The sequence below is a fragment of the Antechinus flavipes genome, chromosome 2, assembly GCF_016432865.1.
Source record: "Antechinus flavipes isolate AdamAnt ecotype Samford, QLD, Australia chromosome 2, AdamAnt_v2, whole genome shotgun sequence".
NCBI classification, from domain to species: Eukaryota; Metazoa; Chordata; class Mammalia; order Dasyuromorphia; family Dasyuridae; genus Antechinus; species Antechinus flavipes.
The window spans coordinates 434,932,338-434,952,196 of NC_067399.1; the positions used below are offsets into that span (position 1 = coordinate 434,932,338).

The 19,859-nt window shown below is 40.2% G+C and overlaps 1 protein-coding gene across 4 annotated transcripts in view; it reads left to right on the top strand.

Moving 5' to 3' along the window:
* FAM193B (family with sequence similarity 193 member B) overlaps positions 1–19,859 on the top strand; it is a 41,252-nt gene that overhangs the window by 11,540 nt on the left and 9,853 nt on the right. The window contains exons 1-6 of one of the 4 annotated variants that reach the window (XR_007950809.1): positions 1,550–3,033; positions 5,307–5,546; positions 6,758–6,989; positions 9,263–9,674; positions 10,434–10,629; positions 10,962–11,201. Coding sequence is in view for 3 of the 4 variants with exons in the window: in XM_051979031.1 (XP_051834991.1) it covers positions 5,307–5,546; positions 6,758–6,989; positions 9,263–9,674; positions 10,434–10,629; positions 10,962–11,201 (1,320 nt within the window). In the remaining variant the exon portion in view is untranslated. Of the gene's footprint in view, positions 1–1,549; positions 3,034–5,306; positions 5,547–6,757; positions 6,990–9,262; positions 9,675–10,433; positions 10,630–10,961; positions 11,202–19,859 lie in introns of those variants that run through there. The other 3 variants (XM_051979033.1, XM_051979032.1, XM_051979031.1) reach the window with 3 other exon arrangements.

The window sequence follows — 19,859 nt, forward strand, 5'->3', positions numbered from 1 at the left end:
AGGGTTACTTGACAACTAAAAATCTGAGTCCTGAGGTTTTATATTCAGAATGAGTGAGACTATATTTCCTGCCATATTTTGGCCTGGTCCCATCACATGTGGAATTGGGTTTTCAATTTTCAGTACCACATTTTAGGAAGAACATTAATAAGCTGCAGCAGTTCTAAAAGATGTCATTCAGGATTATTGTGAGGGAACTTAAAGCCATATCATACTGTGATTAGTTGAAAGAACTGAGAATGTTTGGTCTGGAGAAGGGAATACTTGGCAGACAGGGGAAAGGATATAATAACTGTCTTCAAGTGAAGGGCTTTTACTTAGGACAGGGATTAGACTTGTTTTATTTGGCTTTCAAAATTAGGAGCAGCAGGTGGAAATCACAGAAAAGCAAGTTTCAGCTTGATATAAAAAAGAAGTTCTAATATTTAGAACTATCCAAAAGCGGAATGGGCTTTTCCCATAGATAGTGAACTCCCCCTTGTTAGAAGTAGAGCGTCTATGACTTTTTATAAAGGAAGCTGTAATTGAGGTTCTTGCTCAGATAGGGATTAGGCTAAATGTTCTCCAAGGCTCCTTTCAGTGACTAGTGGAAGGACTGGCTAAGCAGTGTTGTATGGTGATCAAAATTGATTGTTTAGGTTCAGAATAACCCAGACAAAGTTAAAAATGCATAATATCAGATCTTTTATTTCTAGGAAGAAAATTCCAAATAGGGCACTCTGAGGGAGAAGGGCCCAAAAGGTAGTTTGGCAGCCATAGAAAATTTCAAGAGTGGTTCTGTAGAGGAGTAATGCTAATTGCCTAGGCTGAGTTTGCAATTCCACATCTTCCCTTCAGAGATAGAGACGCTTGGGTAGATGACTGATTTTAGGATATGTTCTCTTTTGGGGAATTTGGTATACTTTCTTCTTGGATAAGGTATTAATGTTCCTTTAATGTAGCATGGCATCCTTACCTACTAACTAGATAGCTGGTGGGGCAGGAATGAGAATGGTACTCTATTCTTACCTGCGGGGAATATAACTGACCCCTCCTAGGTAGGAGAAGCCCTTGTATCTGAGGAAGAGAATCCAACCTTCTCATACTACTGTAGTCGAGATTAGAAGAAACAAGATGGTACATTTCAATGTGACAGGCACAGCTGTCACAGACTATCTTGAGGAAGACCAGATCCCTGCCTACCCCACCCCCATTCCCAACTGCTTGGTTGGCATCTGATCAGAGGCATGTGCCTTTGGCTCCTTGCTTGCTAGACCTAGCCTGCCCTTTCAAAATGAGGTTTCAGTTCTAAAGCCAGACCATTGTAAAAAGAATCAAACCAGTGATTTAGAAACATTTCGTTATATAGACCTTCATTTCCTCATTCATTCCCTTAGGAATATTCCAAATCTTACTTGTTCCATAGTGCAACAAGAATGATCCTTGCTCTTAGGTAATATTCTGAAGTATATAGTATTTATATTTGTCATTTAAAATAGAGATTGTAATGTTTATATGAATGCATCATACACACATTTTGACACATTTCTATATAGACACAAAAAGAAGAGATTTATGTTAAATATAATGATAGCCACGTGGCAGTGCTCATCAGTTTAAGGAGTGGGCTGATAGTTCTTCATGTCTGCTTTCCTGGATTTGACCTCTATAATTTTGGATAGAACTGCCTATCTTCTCTCCATTATTCTTCATTTTTCTTCTCATCTGTAAAATGAAGGAGTTGAACCTAGATAATCTCTAAGAACCTTTCCATTCCGTTCTATAATCCTCCATCTAGAATATTTTGGGAATATATCTGACCAAAAAGCCCATTTCCTGAAAAATCTCTTGTTTAACTTTTTTTTTGTTGTTGTTCTTTCTCTTCTTTCTGAACCTTTAATATGAATCTCATTAAATTTTACTTACAAGAAATTAATTTCTTTTTTAAAATTAATTTTATTATAGTTTTTTATTTACAAGATATATGCATGGGTAATTTTTCAGCATTGACCCTTGCAAAGCCCTGTTTTTCAACTTTTTCCTCCTCCCCACTCCCTCCCCTAGATGGCACACAGATGGCATACATGTTAAATATGTTAAAGTATATGTTAAATACAATATATGTATACTTATCCATACACTTCTTTTGCTGCACAAGAAAAATCAGACTTAGACATAAGGTAAAAATAACCTTAGAAGGAAATCAAAAATGCAAGCGAACAAAATCCTTTTTAGCTTTTTTTTTTTTTTTTTTGTTCAAGTTGTATATTGTTTTTTTTTTTTTTAATTTTAATTTTAATTTAATTTTATTTAATAATAACTTTGTATTGACAGAATCCATGCCAGGGTAATTTTTTACAACATCCCCCTTTTTAGCTTCTTGAGAGTGACTCTACTGCAGTGGGAATGAAAATGCCTTTCTCTCTGTGTGCTTTAGCTTCCTCTCTGCCTCTGACCTTTCCTACCTTTTCCAGCTCAGGAGCACTATATATTTTCATGTAGTTCTCCATGGTGCTAGGGGTTCTCTGCCTTCAGCAGACAATAGGGGACCTTTCTCTGGTCTGGTACTATGCTCTCCATGGCTGTCATATTGAGTGACTACTAGAGCTACCACCTGCCTTCTGTGCTTAATGCCATTCAGGAAATGAAGGAATCTTCGGGACCCAAGTTTATTGTGTGAGAGCAAAGAAAGAGCAATGAAAGGGGCTGAAATTTGCTTCCCATGGCACACATCTGGTGAGACAAAATCCTGGCAGAATGAAGGCTCTCTGTTGAGGGCAGCAGAGGCCCCTGTGTTGTGGGCTTTGGAGCTCAGTGCTCAGTGGAGGGAAGATGGGGAATGGGGAGGTTGGGTTGGTGGGAAGGATGTAGCAAATCAGAAGGCACCTGAAGCAGGGCCTGGGTTAAAGAGAGGGATGGTAGAGGGAGAAATCCTCTCCTTGACTGAGATAGCACAGCTTCCTAGCCTTTGTGTTTCTGCTATTCTCTCCTAAATAGCTGGGACCTTCAAGTCAAATTCCCATGGGATGACATTCTGTGTGTCCTGAAACCAAGGTGAGCGTTTTAGGGAATGTGATGTAGGCATTGTCTTGGGCTCTTCCTCTTGGGCACCTAGTTATTGAGAAATATCAGAATCAGTTACTTCCAGTGTGATAACTAAACATGGCACATCTCAACACTTGGCAGGGTTGAGAAGAAATGGTAATTGGAATTGTATATTGTTAGAATTCTTTTTGGACCACAGTCTGGCAACATGATCACCAAAATAATCAAATCCTTTGATCTAGTAATCCTATTATTGGAGATGTACTCTCTGAGTGTTATAAAGGGGAAAAAAATCAATCAAACATGTAGAAAACAATATTATTGTAATTGCTGAGAACTGGAAGCAGCCTAAGTGTCCAACAGTGAATGGCTAAATAAAATATAGTAGATTAATATAATAGAAAATTACAGTTCCATTTAAAATGAATATTAAAATTAACAAAGAAAAATTGGAATGAAATGGTATAAACTAATGCAAAGAGAAGTAGAACCAGAAGGAACTATATACCTTTACTTTATAGAGGTAGTATGGCACCTAATAAAAAGGATACTTTCCTAGACTTGGAGTCAGTAGACCTGGGTTTGAGGTCTGGTTTTTCTGCTTAATAGCTGGGCAAATTATTTTAGGTCAGGTTTGTGTTTTTTTTTTTTTTTTAATCATTAAAATAGAGATAAAAATACTTAAAACTACTGACTTTACATAGTTGTCATGAGAAAAGTGCTTTGGAAACCCTAGAGCACTATATAAATGTAATCTGCTTTTATGAAAGAAAAAATAGATTTTTAAATGCATACAGAGGAGTAGCTAATAAGTTGTGGAGTACCATGTGTCGAAATTCATTTTTTAAAATGTGAATACTTGCAAAACTTGGCTTAATCAGTTTTCTTTTTGAAGTTATATCTATAATTATTTTAAAAAGAAAACTTCTTAATGATGTTCTCAAAGTAAAACTCGATTTCCAATGAACTAGTGATGATGTCAGATGATTAATGATTATCATGTAGGAGGTGGCTGGGCCAAAGTCAGCTCCATGCCTGTGCCTGCTATCTCATAGCTATGAGATCCAAATGGTGGTGTCTTTGGTAGAATAAAAGGAATATTTGCTATATTTGAAATCCCTTGTCCTGGATTCAGGTCTCAGCTCTGCTGCTTATGTGACCTTGGACAAGTGATTTCACTTGTCTGGGCCCTTGTTTTACTCATTTTCGATTGAGTATGTTAGGCTGGATGATTTCTAATGACCCTTCCAGCACTAAATTCTGTGCTTCTTTGACAAATTTCTAGTTCTCATTGGGCTCAGCTCTTATGAATGCCCTCTGAAATTTCCATTAGACACACCATTCTCCATTGCTGAGTTCTAGGCATGTTATTTTGCAGTACTTACTGAATTACTGTTTATCTTCCTAAAAGGAATTCTTCTTAGAGATTCTATGAGTAGCATCATGGAAGTGTTAAACATCACTTTTATATCACTTGAACTCCTTCCTAAGTGTCTCTTTTTTGGAATATCCAATACAACGTGAGATATTTTGTTACTCTTTTGGAACTACTTAGAGGTGTCTTTTCCCTTTCTCTTAATAAGCTACCCAGGGAATAAATTGTAGGAATGTGTGCCAATATAACTAACTGTACATTGCAAATTAAAACAAAACCAAAAAATAATTTAATGCAAACTTTCTGTAACTGGACCCAATTTGAGAAGTTGACATTACACTGGGAATATTGCATTTTCCATACTAGGTTTCTTCTGGAGATGTTGATACAATGATTGGATTCCTTATAGATATCTGGGACCCTGGGGCAAGACAATTTTAGGAAGGGAGCCTCAGTGTGGTGCTGAACAGAACATGGAAAATTTTTGTCTCTTGAGTTGGGTTTATAGTTAAAATATTAGATTTCCATCATGCCTCCTTTTCCCTCTTACCCCTCCCAGTTTGAATTGATTAGATCCATTTGGCTAGATCTCTATAGTGAATGCAAAGTGGGCTATGCTAGGATGATCCAGGTACGGTTATTTTGGTTCTAATCCTATATTCTTCCCCCAAAGAATTGAATTCTACTTTATTGTTATTTTTTTAAAAATCACATGCTAATTACTATGTATGTAGACTGCAGAATCAACTGGTTCAATAATGAGCTTTAGTTAGACTTGGTCATTTTTCTTTATGCTGAAATTTCCCAACTTCTCAGCAATCCTGTCCTGACTGCTTGGTCCCCAGTAGATGTCTTCCCTCCCCATAGCCTCACCCCCTGAAAAACTTTGTTTGTGTCTGTCATGCAGGTTCTCCCAACTTCTAACGAGTCCGTGCAGACTTGCTGCTTGCTGTGTCATCGGGAGCGCAAGGACTGGGAAGGCCCTTCCCACAATGGGCTGGTCTCCTCTGGGGAGAGGCTCCCGCCTGACTTTGTGCCAACGATCGTTCAGAACCTGCTGGGAGAGATGCCTCTGTGGATCTGCCAGAGCTGCCGAAAGAGTGTGGAGGATGAAGAAAGGAAGGCTCTTCAAGAACAGTCCCTGGCGGTAGGTACATGATGTCCTACAAGTACAGGGAAAGTGCCTGCAAATCAGAATTTGTCCCAGTCCCAAGACATGTGAGGGAAATTGTTGGAGATGCCTCAGAAAAGTTCTTATAATTTCTGTTCTGAGGGGTTTTTATCTCCTTATATATCCCCTCAGGTAATTCTGTTGGTTGACTCCACTGACCCATGCACTGAGAGGCTGGAATCACTGTTTTGAGGTAGCAGCAAAACTCTGGAATCAGGTTTTGGAAAGAGGAGAGACGATTAGGTGGTCTGTTACTCCCCTGGGACAGTCTGTGAGAGCAGCCTGGAGGGCACAGCTGCATGGACTGGGTGATAGTAACCCTGGTCCAGTAGCTGTTACTTCACAGAATATTAGGGCTGAAAGGGACCTTAGAGGCCATCTAAACCAACCTCTTCATTTTACAGAGGAGAAAATGGAGTCTTATAGAGGTGAAGTTATTTGTCCAAGGTCATACAAGCAGTTAGTGGCAAAGTTGGGACTCAGTCCTAGGTCTTCTGAGACTTTTGACTCTCAAGCATATGCTTTCTCCACTGTACCATGCTTCCTCCCTGTTTCTTCTGCTCAGTTCTGTAGCATCATGGAAGGCAATATAAGTACCTTATAGAGGGCTAAGGACAAGATTTGAAGGCTTGAAATTAGCCACATCAAGAAATCTCAAAGGACCAACCCCATAAAAATCCTTAAAACAAAATCAAGCATGTGCCATTGGAGGCTTTTTTGTTACAAAACTTGGTGATCTGGCTCCTGCCATACTGATACTTAAGTCTGGTTTACCTCTCCCTTCCCTCCAAATTTTCTATCGTTACCGTGTTTTTTTAGTTTTAGGGTACCTGCCTGATCTGCCTGTCAGTACTTTTGGCAAGCCCATCAGTCCTGACTGTTCCCTCAAGGGCACTTGTCCAGGATGGGCTGTTCTCTAAGTAGTCTTTGTTTCCTTTTCACCAAGATTCCTGGCACTCCTTTGACTCCTGGCTCAGCTTTCTGTCTACCTCTTGGGCCCAGTTTTATTTCTGCAGCAGAGCAGTGGGATGTTGATTTTCTTTGTTTCTTTGAATCATGGTAGATGTTGCTTGGGCCATAGCAGAGGGTTCTTGCAAGAGGGCCACCTTTCCTGAGAGACTGAAAGCAGAGAGCTTTTTCAGGAAGTAAGGTGCTCTGTGTTGATCATTTTTTTCCCCTTCCTCCAGGTCTCATTATCACACACGTCCTGCAAGTCACAGTCTTGTGGGGGTGGTTCCCACTCCTCTTCCTCTTCTTCTTCCTCGTCATCATCGTCCTCCTCCTCCTCATGCCATGGGAACTCAGGGGACTGGGATCCCAGCTCGTTCCTGTCTGCACACAAACTCTCAGGCCTCTGGAACTCCCAGCAGGCTGGCGGTACCATGCAGGGCCCCTCGATGGGGGGCCCTCCTGCACCTGGTGAGTCTCAAGCTCACCAGAGCCCTCTCCCTCCAATTGGACAACCAGGTCCTTTGCCCTCTCCTGAAGGAATAATTGATAGACAAACCATGAAGCGTCTAGGTCCTGGCTAGCTAGAGTGAAAGGGACTCGCCCACAAAAATACCTTGTATCAAATGATTGTTAACTGCTGCATATTGCATAGACTGATGGAATTATTAAAAATAATAAAAGTAACTTTTTCAAATGGGAAAAGGAATTGATGCAGGAAATATATTCACCAGGGATCCAACAGAGAAATCCCTGGAATTCTAACATTAATATTGCAATATATTGCCGTGATTATCTAGATAGAGAATATCCCTTCCTTAACTTCATTTTCCCCATCTATAAAATGGTCATAACAGCATTCTCTTCCTTCCCAAAGGAGATCAATAGATCAGATGGGCATCTTGGGGCTGGCATTAATTGTTAAGGGATTTGGGGATTGGAAAATTCTTTTTAGACTCTAAGACAATACCTCAAGGCCTAGAAAAAGCACACCTTGGATATGAATTGAGAAGCTGAGCACAACAAAAACAGTGTTGTTCTGAGTCCTTGGAAGTTTTACTCATATTTATTTTTGTGCAGAAGCCCACTGAGTATTCTGGAGTTTTTCTACCTCCCAGAGAGTTGGAGATAGCTCAAAGCTGAGCTGGGAAAGTCAACCTATGAAGTGTCTGAAAAGACCCCTTAAACTGCAGAGGAGAAATCTTCCTTTCCCTCTGCTTTTATTTTAGGTAATAAATATGCCAGTCCCCTTCCCTTTTCCCCCCTACACACTCCCACTCACATCTCTAGATTGCAGCAGTCAGCCTCCCACTTTGGGAGCTGCTAGCTTTAGGACCTGCTACTGCAGCCAGGTGTTGTCCTCTCAGGTGGTTTCCAGTGAGGTCCTACAAGTTTTCCTCTCCCTACCCCACTTGAGTTCTACAAAAACACTTCCCAAGCAGTTGAAGACCTTGTGTGGGAGATCTACTCCACCAGGTCTGTATCTGCTGCCAGGACATATCAGAGGAGCAGGGGCCCAGACCTCAAAATTACTGCCATGGTGGAAGTGGAAATATTTCTGTTTCCTTGCCTCCTGCTGCTACCTCTGGGTTAGACTTTGATCCCTTTGGCTTGAGAATTGAGTCTTGTTCCTCACTATTGTTTGTGGGTGGGTTTTGGTTTTTTGAGCCTTGACAGTTGGAAAATGGTGGATTTGGAACCTTTTTTTCTCCACTTTGGGTCATAGTGCCAGCTTCTCTTGGAGCCTTAGACATGGTCTAACCCCTGCTGTTTTATTGGTTCCTAATATGAGGGAAGAATGACCTCTTTGCTCCTCTGTTTGTAGTCAAACAAGAATGGATGGTGTTAGTATCTACTTCTGAGGTCCTCTGGGCTAGGAAGAGCTTCTTTGGTGCATTCATCCATCTTTCCAAGAGTCAAAACACATTCCAGACTGCCTATAGCCAACTCAGATACTGAACCTCATTTCATATTAGGGCATCCATCACCCTTTCCTGGTATTCTTCTTGCTTGTAGAATTGTATTAGGACTACAATGCTTGGAAGTCAGTCACTCTTATAACATCATCTTGCTGGATCCTACTGAATATCTTATCTCTGATTTCTTACTCACTGGTAGCAATCTAACTTTTTTGATCTACTGTTCAAGATTTGTAAAACCTTGTGGATGGACTAATTCTCTGCCCTTCCTTAAGACAGTTTCTGATCTGAAGTTTAATTGCCCTAAGAAGATGACACTCCCAGCTTCTGCGATAAGACTTCCTGGATGAAGCTTTGGAATCTTTAAAAAATCACACACCAGTGTTTTTTCTTCTTAGGACTTAAAAAAATTAATGAAATTCATAGATACCAGCACCCTTCAAAATGGAATTGGAATTGAGCAAGGATATTTTTGGAGCCTACCAGTATGAGTAGGGCATTCTAAGATCTTTCTCCTTTGATCACAGAGCCACTTGGATTGCTTGTGGGCAGAGATTCATTACAAAGACTCATGCCCAGTTCCAGATCCTCTCCCCTGCCCCCAAGTTTGGAGAATGTTGTAAGGGCTTTGGCTATTTTCAAGATGTAGCTTCCTTCCATAAACTTGCTGTTGCTCCTCCATATGTCTACATAGGAAAACTGTTTATTCTGCAAAAGTGAAAATGATCATTTGTGCATTCCTTTTCTTTCCTCCCTTTGGAAGTGACTGACTTCCCTTCTCCTCCTGACCTGCCTTGATACTTCTTCACTCCTATCTGCCTACAGGTGAGGCCTTCCACTCCTCTGATCATCACCGGCACTCAGACCTCACCGCTCCCCCCAATAGTCCCACTGGCCATTCCCAACCACCAGCATCACTGATCCCTGCTCACCCAGGACCCTTTGGATCTCCTCCCCATGCCCACCTAACCCCTACTGCCCAGGCATCACCTTTTCCCACACCTGTCCCCAACAATCATGCTCCAGTGCCCAAAACTCCTTCTGAGTCACCTGCTGCCGCTGCCGTTGCTGCCCCACATAGCCCAGCATCATGTAAGAGCCCTCACTTAACCTCCGCCAACATGCCGCTTCTGAAGATGCCTCCTCCACTCTCAGGGTGTAATCACCCCTGCAACGGGCATTGCACTGGGTCTTTGGTCCCTCAAGCTGCCTCACATCAGCTTCCCAGCACTAACAGGTTAGTGGGTAAAAGCATCGGTGGACCTGTAGTAGATGGGGCTGTGAAGGTCAAGAAATGTGAAAACAATTCAAAGAATGTTTGGAGGGAAACTGAGGGGTGATTTTCCCTGAAACAGAACTAGAAAATCAGAAGTGATCAGTATAAATTCTGAAATATAGTCAAGATTCTCAGAACTTTCCTTCCCCAACCTAGTTGCTGTTAGCAATGTTCCATTCTTTTCTGTCTTTCATGGAAGGAATTGAAGTTCAAATTGTTAATTTTTGATGTATAGAAGATTGTTTTTGGGGATCCTATTTTTAGCTTGCTGATCTATTACCTAAAACTCAGCCTTTGTTCCTGGCTTCTCTGTAAGATAATTGTTGTAAATTACTATAAAGCATGGTGCTTAGTACATGGTAAGTGTAATATGTAGCTGTTACTATAGCTTTTATTTGAGAAGTGAGTACCCAAACTAACTTTCTTTCCCCCTCTTTCCTAATCTGAGTCTTATATGGATCTTTCTGGTTAGTTTTGTCTGTCCTGAAATTACTAAATATGTTACTTGTGCCAGCTCTGTGACACACTTGGTCTGGGGGATGGGCTCTTCTGAGTTTTGATAACCCAATAGTAGTAAAGACCATCAGACTTAGAGTATCAAGTGTGTTGGGCAGTGAAACATGACCTAATGAGTTGTCCTTGGGTATGGCACAGAAGTGTCTCCCTCTGCCTTGCCTTGCCTTCTGCTAACACATCCTTTTTTTCTTCTACTGTTCACAGAGACCCAGGATGCAAGGGGCACAAGTTTACAAATGGTACTGGTTGCCACCCACCACAGTCATGTGATGCAGATGAGGGTCTTGGAGAGGATGAGGACAGCAGCTCAGAACGAAGCTCCTGCACCTCATCCTCCACCACTCAGAAAGATGGGAAATTCTGTGACTGCTGCTACTGCGAGTTCTTTGGACACAATGCGGTGAGTGAATTCTTGGAGACCACAGGAGACAGGGAGAGGGAGCAGTTTAGTTAGCTGGGTCCTCTGCATGGCTCTCTTCACCCTAAGCTGTGCCACTCTGGGAAAGCTCTGGATTGTCCCACCTGGACTCAGATCCCGGGCTGAATTCAGTGGAGTCTGCTGAGGGTAGAATCTGGATTTTTGAACTAAGGCAGGATTGGTGCCACTTGGCCCTCGCTTCTAGTGCTGGAAAGAAGAATGTTCTTATGTCTCACTACACAGCCTGCATTGGGGGCTGGAAAGGTGCGGGCTTCCCAAGCTCGGAGTCTAACATCAGGACGCCCCTCTTCCAGCCCCCCGCTGCCCCGACAAGTCGCAACTACGCTGAGATACGAGAGAAGCTGCGCTCACGACTGACAAAGAGGAAAGAGGAGCTGCCCCAGAAGATGGGCCTGGCAGGGAGTGGCCCAGGTGAACCAGCTGTGGATCATCGGGATGTGGATGAACTGCTGGACTACATCAACAGTACTGAACCCAAACCCCTCAACAGTGCCAAGGCAGCCAAGCGAGCTCGTCACAAACTGAAGAAGAAGGTAAGTCTGAGAGGATTAGCTTCCAGTACGCCCTCACTTTTGAAAAATATACAAGTACTTTCTATGGATTGCTTCAGCCTGAGATGGGCTCAACTTACTTTTATTCTGGTGCTAAAACCTTTATTATTTATCTCCTTGTACAAGGCCATGTAATAAGGACTAGAAACAGGAAGAAAGATATGAGAGAGACCCTCTTAAGAAGTTGAGCCATTAGAGTGACAGGGAAAGATAATGTGGAATGTTGGAGGGGATGTGGGAAAACAGGGACACTGATACATTGTTGGTGGAATTGTGAACACATCCAGCCATTCTGGAGAGCAATTTGGAACTGTGCTCAAAAAGTTATCAAACTGTGCATACCCTTTGATCCAGCAGTATTTCTACTGGGCTTATACCCCAAAGAGATACTAAAAAAGGGAAAGGGACCTGTATGTGCCAAAATGTTTGTGGCAGCCCTGTTTGTGGTGGCTAGAAGCTGGAAAATGAATGGATGCCCATCAATTGGAGAATGGTTGAGTACATTGTGGTATATGAATGTTATGGAATATTATTGTTCTGTAAGGAATGACTAGCAGGATGAATACAGAGAGGACTGGCGAGACTTACATGAACTGATGCTAAGTGAAATGAGCAGAACCAGGAAATCATTATATATCTCAACAATGATACTGTTTGAGTATGTATTCTGATGGAAGTGGATCTCTTCGTTAAAGAGAGCTAATTCAGTTTCAATTGATCAAGGATGAACAGAAGCAGCTACACCCAAAGAAAGAACACTGGGAGATGAATATAAACTGCTTGCATTTTTGTTTTTCTTCCTGGGTTATTTATACCTTCTGAATTCAATTCTCCCTGTGCAACAAGAAAACTGTTCGGTTCTGCACACATATATTGTATCTAGGATATACTGTAAGCTATTCAACATGTAAAGGACTACTTGCCATCTGGGGGAGGGGGTGGAGGGAGGGGAAAAATCGGAACAGAAGTGAATGCAAGGGATAATGCTGTAAAAAATTACCCTGGCATGAGTTCTATCAATAAAAAGTTATTTAAAAAAAAAAAAAAAAGAAGAAGTTGAGCCATAAGGATTGGGAGTTCAGTCAATCAATTAAATAAATAATTCAACCAATAATTATGACATACGAGAGAGGTAGATAAGTGCAAAAGTTTAGGTCCCCATAAGTACTAGGATAAATTTGAAGAGAAGTTAGCATTCACTGAAAGCTTTGTGGATGAAGTAACACCTGAGTCTTGAGGACTTGGCTGTCAGGAAATGGAGTTGGAATTGAAGTGTAACTCATTACAATAATGGAATACATTGTGCATAAAAACTTCGAGATAGATAAAGGTAGTGCAAGAATGAGGAAGCAAGGGAAGTAGTAAGGTATCTTAGGAGAAGGTTTAGACATAGAAGAAAAGGAGTTTGAGTAATCTCTCAAGTTATGAGAAAATATTAGAGAAAGGAAGAGAGAGAGCATCTTGATTTTCTGCATTGGAAAGCATGGAGTATTGCTATAAGGGCCTAATGGGATTCTTTATCTATTACCTAATAGATCTATTACCTAATCTATTACCAGTTATAATTATGGTCTCATTGCCCTTATGCCATATCATAGATAGTAAATAGCTCTGAGTCCTGGGAGATTTGAATCTGCAAGCAGGAATTCTGTCATGATTCCAATTAATCAGGATCTTTTCCTCAGGCAGCAAAAAAGATTGTGTCTTTCTGTAGCCCCAGGTATTCCTGGGGTATTTTATTAATCTCAAAACAGAAAATAAGGAGAAAGTTAAAGAAAATGTATATTGAAGTTCTTCATTTCCCACGTAGCTCCAACAGAGTAAGAAATTTATTGCCTGGTCTCCAAAGCTACCTTACTGAAATTGCAGCCCAGTAGATGATATCCCATCATTTCTGCTTTAGAATGTTCTCTTAAGCCTGGGAGGGGGCTCAGGTCCTTTTGACTTTCAGACTGGGGCATTATTTACTTTACTATCTAGTTGAAGATAATTTTTAACATTCACCCTTGAAAAACCTTGTATTCCAAATTTTTCTCCCTCCTTCCCCCAAACAGCAAGCAATCCAATATGGGTTAAACATGTACAATTCTTCTGAACATATTTCTACATTTGTCCTGCTGTGTAAGAAAAAGCAGATCAAAGGGGGGGAGGGGGTGTGGAGCATGAGAGAAAAAAACAAACAGCAGCAGCAATAATAAGATGAAAATACTATTCTTTGATCCATATTCAATTTCCATAGTTCTCTCCCTGGATTGGCATTTTCCATTACAAGTCTATTGAAATTGTTTTGAATCATTTCCTTGTTGAAAAGAACCAAATCCCATCACATCTTGTTGCTATGTATAGTGTTCTCTTGATTCTACTCACTTCACTTAGCATCAGTTCGTGTAAGTCTTTTCAGGCTTCTCTGAAATCAGCCTACTAATTGTTTCTTTTAGATCAATAATATTCCTTAACATTCATATACCACAACTTATTTAGCCATTCTCCAATTGATGGATATCCCCTCAGTTTCCAGTTCCTTGCCACTACAAAAAGGGCTGCCATAAACACTTTTGCACATGTGGGTCCCTTTCCCTTCTTTAAGATCTCTTTGGGATATAAGCCCAGTAGAGACACTGCTGGATCAAAGAGTATGCACATACAAAATAATTGTATGGATATGTGTGTGTGTGTGTGTGTGTGTGTGTGTGTGTGTGTGTGTGTGTGTATTACATATATTTATATAATATTTAACATATTTAACATGTATTGGTCTACCTGCCATCTGGGGAGGGGGTGGGGGGAAGAAGGGGAAAAGTTGAAACAGAAGGTTTTGCAAGGGTCAATGCTAAAAAATTACGCATGCATATATCTTGTAAATAAAAAGTTATTAAAAAAAAAAAAAGGTATGCACAGTTTGATTACCCTTTGGGTGTAGTTCCAAATTGCTCTTCAGAATGGGTAGATCATTTCACAATTCCACCAACAATGTATTAGTGTCCCAATTTTCATCTTTTCTTGTCATTTGAACCAACCTGAGAGATGAAGTGATACCTCAGAGTTGTCTTAATTTGCATTTCTCTAATCTTTAGGGAGTTAGAGCAAAATCATGGATTCTTAAAGTATAAATAGGAATGTTGTAGTACCAGGGTAAACAGAGAACACAAGACCTGTACATTGAGGGGTAAGGAAAAGTTATATAGAGAAAAGTCCAGTTTGCCTGAATCAAAAAGTGATGGTTGATTGTGGAGGGCTTTGAATAATAAGCAGAGGAGTTTGAATTTATTCAGTAGGCAATAGGAAGGTCTTGAAGATTTATACTCTTTTCTGGTCTCAGTGAACAAATAGTTATTAAATGCTATCTATGTCCTGCCCAAAATGCTGGCATAACATAAAAAAAAGCAAAAACCTGCTCAGGGAGCTTACAGTCTAATGGGAGGGACCATATGCAAACAATTATGTGTAAACAGTGTCTATATATATGCAAGAATAAATTGGAGATAATCTCAGAAGGAAGGTCCTAGCATGAAGAGGAATCAGGAAAGGCTTCTTGGAGAAGGCTTGAAGGAAGCCTGGGATACCAGGAGATGGAGATACAGAGGGAGCGAATTTTGGAAGATGGAGTGTTCTGTAGGAATAACCACAAGGATACTGATGTCACTGGATTAAAGAGAAGTGGGAATAAGGTAGAAGAAGGCTGGAAAGATAGGAACACACGAGGTTATGGAGGGCTTTGAATGCCAAACATGATTTTATGTTTGATCCTGGAGGTAAAAAGGAGCCACTGGAAGTTAATTGGGAGTCAATAAATTTTATTAAAGTGTGGACAGGAGTGGGGAAGAGACTCGAGGCAGGACGATCAACCAGAATTCTTAGAATAATCCAGGCAAGAGATGATGGGAGCCAGAGTGGTGACAAAGCTGGAGGAGAGCAAAGGGTATATATAAGAGATGCCACAAAGGTAGAATGGATAGGACTTGATTAGATATAAAGAGGAAGTGAGGAAGAAGTTGAGGATTTTGCTGAGAATGACACAAACATCTTCTGATCTTTGTCCATTCACAGCTACATGTGTCATTTAAAAAAATATTGCTGTTAGGCCTATCCTTGTTTGTCTTTGGATTCCTTCCAGTTTGTCTGTCTTTTTATGAAGATGTTCCCAGAGACAATGAAGAAGCCAGTCATTGATACTCTTTATTAATGCTTTTCAACAGTACTTATTGGATTTTGCTCAGAAATGTAGCTACTTTTACCAAGAGATCTTACTTAAAAGGGTTTTTATATACATCTACCAAACACTTTTGGTCATGGGATTAAGTCTTGTCCTCTTAGGCTTTGAATATATCAAACACTTTGCCAATCCTGTCTGTGTTTATCAAACAACTATTGATAAACAATTTTTTTCACTGTTAGAGTTAGCAGATTGGCTTGATGTTGTTTGGCCCCAATTAGCCCCTCTTTAGGGTTCAAAGCATTGAGTTAAAGAGTATAGGTTTAGAGTTGGTAGGCATCTTAGCAGTTATCTTTTCCAACTGCTTCATTTTATAAATTAGGAAGTAGATTTGAGAGCAATGGTGTAACTTTTCAGAAGTCACACAGATAGTAAAAGGAGAATTAGTATTTAAACCAAATTCTCTGGCGCTAAATTTAGTCCTTTTTTGACCATCCTGTTCTGGGTCCTCTACTTAACTTTTCTTTTATTTAGCAGCCACTCGGCTCTCTTTAAGACCATTTTACCTCAAAATGAGATTTAGAGCCTCATGCTATATTAGAATGATTTCTTGCAATCATCTTTGATGGCCTCCTTACACAATAACCCACAGAAGCAGGTTTTATTATCCTTGTTATACAATACGATAACTAAGATGATGAATTGACTTGCTTGAGTTAGCACAGCTAATACATTGAAGAGCTCCAGGTTTCTTGATTCCATGGTATAATGCTGTCCTTGTATGGAACTCTTCTCTCTTCCCATCAGGTAAGCCTGTCCCTCTCCCCCATTCCCTACACTCATGTGTGTATTTGTATATGTACACACACACACACACTCCTCATCTTTTTGTTTTTGAAAACATTTCATTTCTTCTCTTATAGGAAAGAACCCAGTTAGGAATCTAGTAGCCTGCTGCTTCAATTTCAGGTTCACCAAGGTCTTCTGGAAGAATAAATAGGTTTTATTCCTTTCTGTTGTTATTTTTTTAATCTAAATATTGATGTCAAACTCATTGGAGAATCATTTGGAAACTCATGCTCCCTCCTTCTCTCCTCCATGTAAGGTGTCACTTTTCACTAAAGGCTTATATGACCTTCTGGTCTATTTCATATTTCGAATTTTCTCTTTTCTTTATTAGGTATAATGCTGTATGTGTTGTACTCAGTGTTATGCAATTTAGATAAAACATAGAATGGTCCCAACTTTCATGGAGTTTGTTATAATTGAGTTATACAACAAGCATGAAGACAACTAGCATACAAATAACCATTGCATTAGGAATTTGCATATAGTGCTTTGTATGATCTAGGCAGGAAAATGTCATTACCATTTGGAAGTTATGGGAACAGTATGACACATGAGGTATGTTTGAGTCATTAAAAGCTCCCTATGATCAGTGAAGATTTTTGTGTAGAGGAATGTGCTAATTAAGCCCATACAGAAGATTACTTAGGTAGTAGCATGAAGGATGGTTTGGAACAGTAAACCTGTTAGAAAGCTATTTTGTTAGTTTCAGACAAGGAGTAATCAGAGCTTGGATGGAATCATTAAAAAGAGGGAAGAAATGAAGATAGAATCTGCAGAACTTGGTACCTGAAGATATGAGGGATGGAGGAATCAAAGATAATTCCAAATTATAAATATGAGTAATAGAATAAATGCTGGTATGACTAATAGAAAAAAGTGAAGTCAGGTGAGAAAAGGGTGTTGAGGGAAAGATAAAGCAGACTCTGCTTTGGACACACTGAAATTTTGGGACATCCAGGTAGAAATATCTGGTGGGCAGTAAGATGCTGTTCAGGAGTTCAGAGGGGTCAGATCTGGATACAGATTTGAAAGATTTGGGTGGGCAAATGATGGGTAGTTAATGGGAGTTATTAAGGTTGCAAATGGAAAACTTGCAGAAAGGACAAATGTAAAACCTAGGGAGACATTTTTTCTCCCAAGGGGATGAGGAGCCCCTTGAAAGAAGTGAATGGAAGGTGAGCTAAGGAGTATGTGTTGTTACTAAAGCCAAAAGAGTATCCAGTAGGAAGAGTATTCAGTAGTGCCATAAGCTGCAGAGAAAATCAAGGATGAGAAGGGAAAGAAGGCCACTGTAATGGGTTATTTTAATCATTGGTGTCCTTGGAAGGAACAATCCAGGTACAGAGATAGAGACAGAAACCACATTAAAAAAAAGATTGAGGAGAGTGAGGAAGTAGAGATTTAGGGTGTAGGTAGCTTTTTTTTTTTTTTTTTTTTTTGGTGCTGAGGCAATTGGGGTTAAGTGACTTGCCCAAGATCACATAGCCAGGAATTGTTAAGTGTCTGAGATCAGATTTGAACTCAGGTCCTCCTGACTTCAAGGCTGGTGTTCTATCCGCTGCACCACCTAGTTGCCCCTCTAGGCAGTTTTTTTGGTAACTGTCCATGGAAAGGAGGAGAGATGGGATTAAGAGTGGGCAGACTGGAACTTGTTTGTATTAAGTATGAAGAAGCTAGTGAAGAGGGAGAGACTGAAGATGAATCAGGCTAGTACAGTCACAGTCTATCCTCTGAGTGACAAAGGACTTCTCTGACAGATTGTGTGTCTAAGTTTGTCCCTTCATATAATCTTGAAAATTAAAATTTTAAATAGACACAGCCCTTCCCATTAAAAATCTTACAGTCTTAAGTGGTAGGGGCTGGGAGACATGGATATAAATAACTATGGTAGGATTTTAAAGATATAATATAAGCCATAAGTGGGCCAGGTACAAAATGCTACAGGGCTTCAAAGGAGGCAAAGGTTCTCTTGAAGCTTGGGGGGATCGGAATTCTTCATGGAAGAAGCTGGCATTTGAATTTGATTTCTTTGAGAAAATACCCAGGACTTAGTGCTGCCTTCACTAGGCCTTGGTTTCCTTAACTACTAAAGGATGTAAGTAGGAACAGTTTCTGAGGTCTGTGGTTCTTTGTTCCTTAATCTGCTGATTATAGTTAGAGTTACTGATCAGTGACACTGACAGTATCACTTTGCTGTAGATATGTCCATGAGTTCATGGAAATGCTTTTATGCCTCTTGGCCTAGGGTGGAAAGAGATTTTAACCTGAATTTTTATATGTTCTGCCACTCACTAGTTCTGGACCTTCAGGAGTCCCTGAACTTCTGTGGGTCTCCATTTTCTCATCTCAAGAATGGGGATAATAATCTGTCTTGTTTACTACCTAGGGCTATGATGAACTAATGGATGCTAAAAGAATTTGTAAACCAAAACTCCTGGAGGTGGCTGGGAAGGCCCTAAGAAATTCTAAGGTTAAGTGAACCTGCTTATCCTGAGGAATGGGCTTCTGGAGATTTTACCTAATTCATCAACACTGACGGGCCCTTAATTGAAAACAACCTGGCATAGTGGTTAAAGAGCTAGGCTTAGCATGCAGAGACCATGCATGGGAGGCCCAGCTCTGACATCTCCTGGGTGACCTGAAGAAAATAACTTCACTGTTTATTGCCCCCAGGCAACTTTAGTAGTTGCAACAAAGTTATTGATCTGCCTGGTAGAGGAATGCCTTCCCAGGAAGCGCCTTACCCAGATAAAATTACAAGGTCAAGGAAAAAAACCCTTAAACAACATACTAAAGTGAATTGTACCCCTGACCTCTGTACACTTCTGCCATTGTGTAGCATGCCACCAGGTGGCATGCCAGTATCCCCAGCTTAGTTACTAATTGTTACCAGAGCTACATGTAAATTATTACTGAATTAATTTCATGTGTTCTGTACACATGGATTTTGTATCATTGGGAAAAACTTAGATAATCTTGAGTTAGATTTCCTTCATCATGCAAAGCTGGTTTCTTTTGCAGAGTTCTTGATCTTAGTGCTGTTGAAATAATAATGGTCTGGTCTGTGCTTTTTGTGGAAGGATGAGAATGGTCTATTCCTTTTTATCCCCTTGTCCTGAGGAAGCAGAATCTTCAAGGATTATGTAGTCTTTTAGGTTTAATTTTACTCTCCCTTACTTAGAACATTATAATATAACTTTGGGCTCTAAGAAGTTTATGAAGTAGATTAGAAGTCCTATCTTAATATTTCCTTACATATTTATCTAGTGTGGCTGTTTTTTTCAAGTGTTTTCACATAAATGAATTCACTTAAGGTTTTAATATCCTAAATGACTGGAGGTTGATTGTTCTAGGTGGTGTGGCAAGAGTCAGAATAAGCTTAGGGCTTATCACCTCTGTCACATATTGTACCTACTGAAAGTCTTTGGTTAAAAAGCCAGCTTTGATAATGGGAGAAACACTGGATTTAGAGTCAGAGTTAGATCTAAAGGTTCATCAGAAGTTGTTCAGTCCCATTCTTCTGGTTTACACTGGAAGAAATGGAGACCTAGGAAAGTTGAGACTTTTCTAAGGTCACATAAGTAGTAAGTATAGAAGATTGGATTTAGACCCATAGACTCCATAGCCAGTGTGCTTTT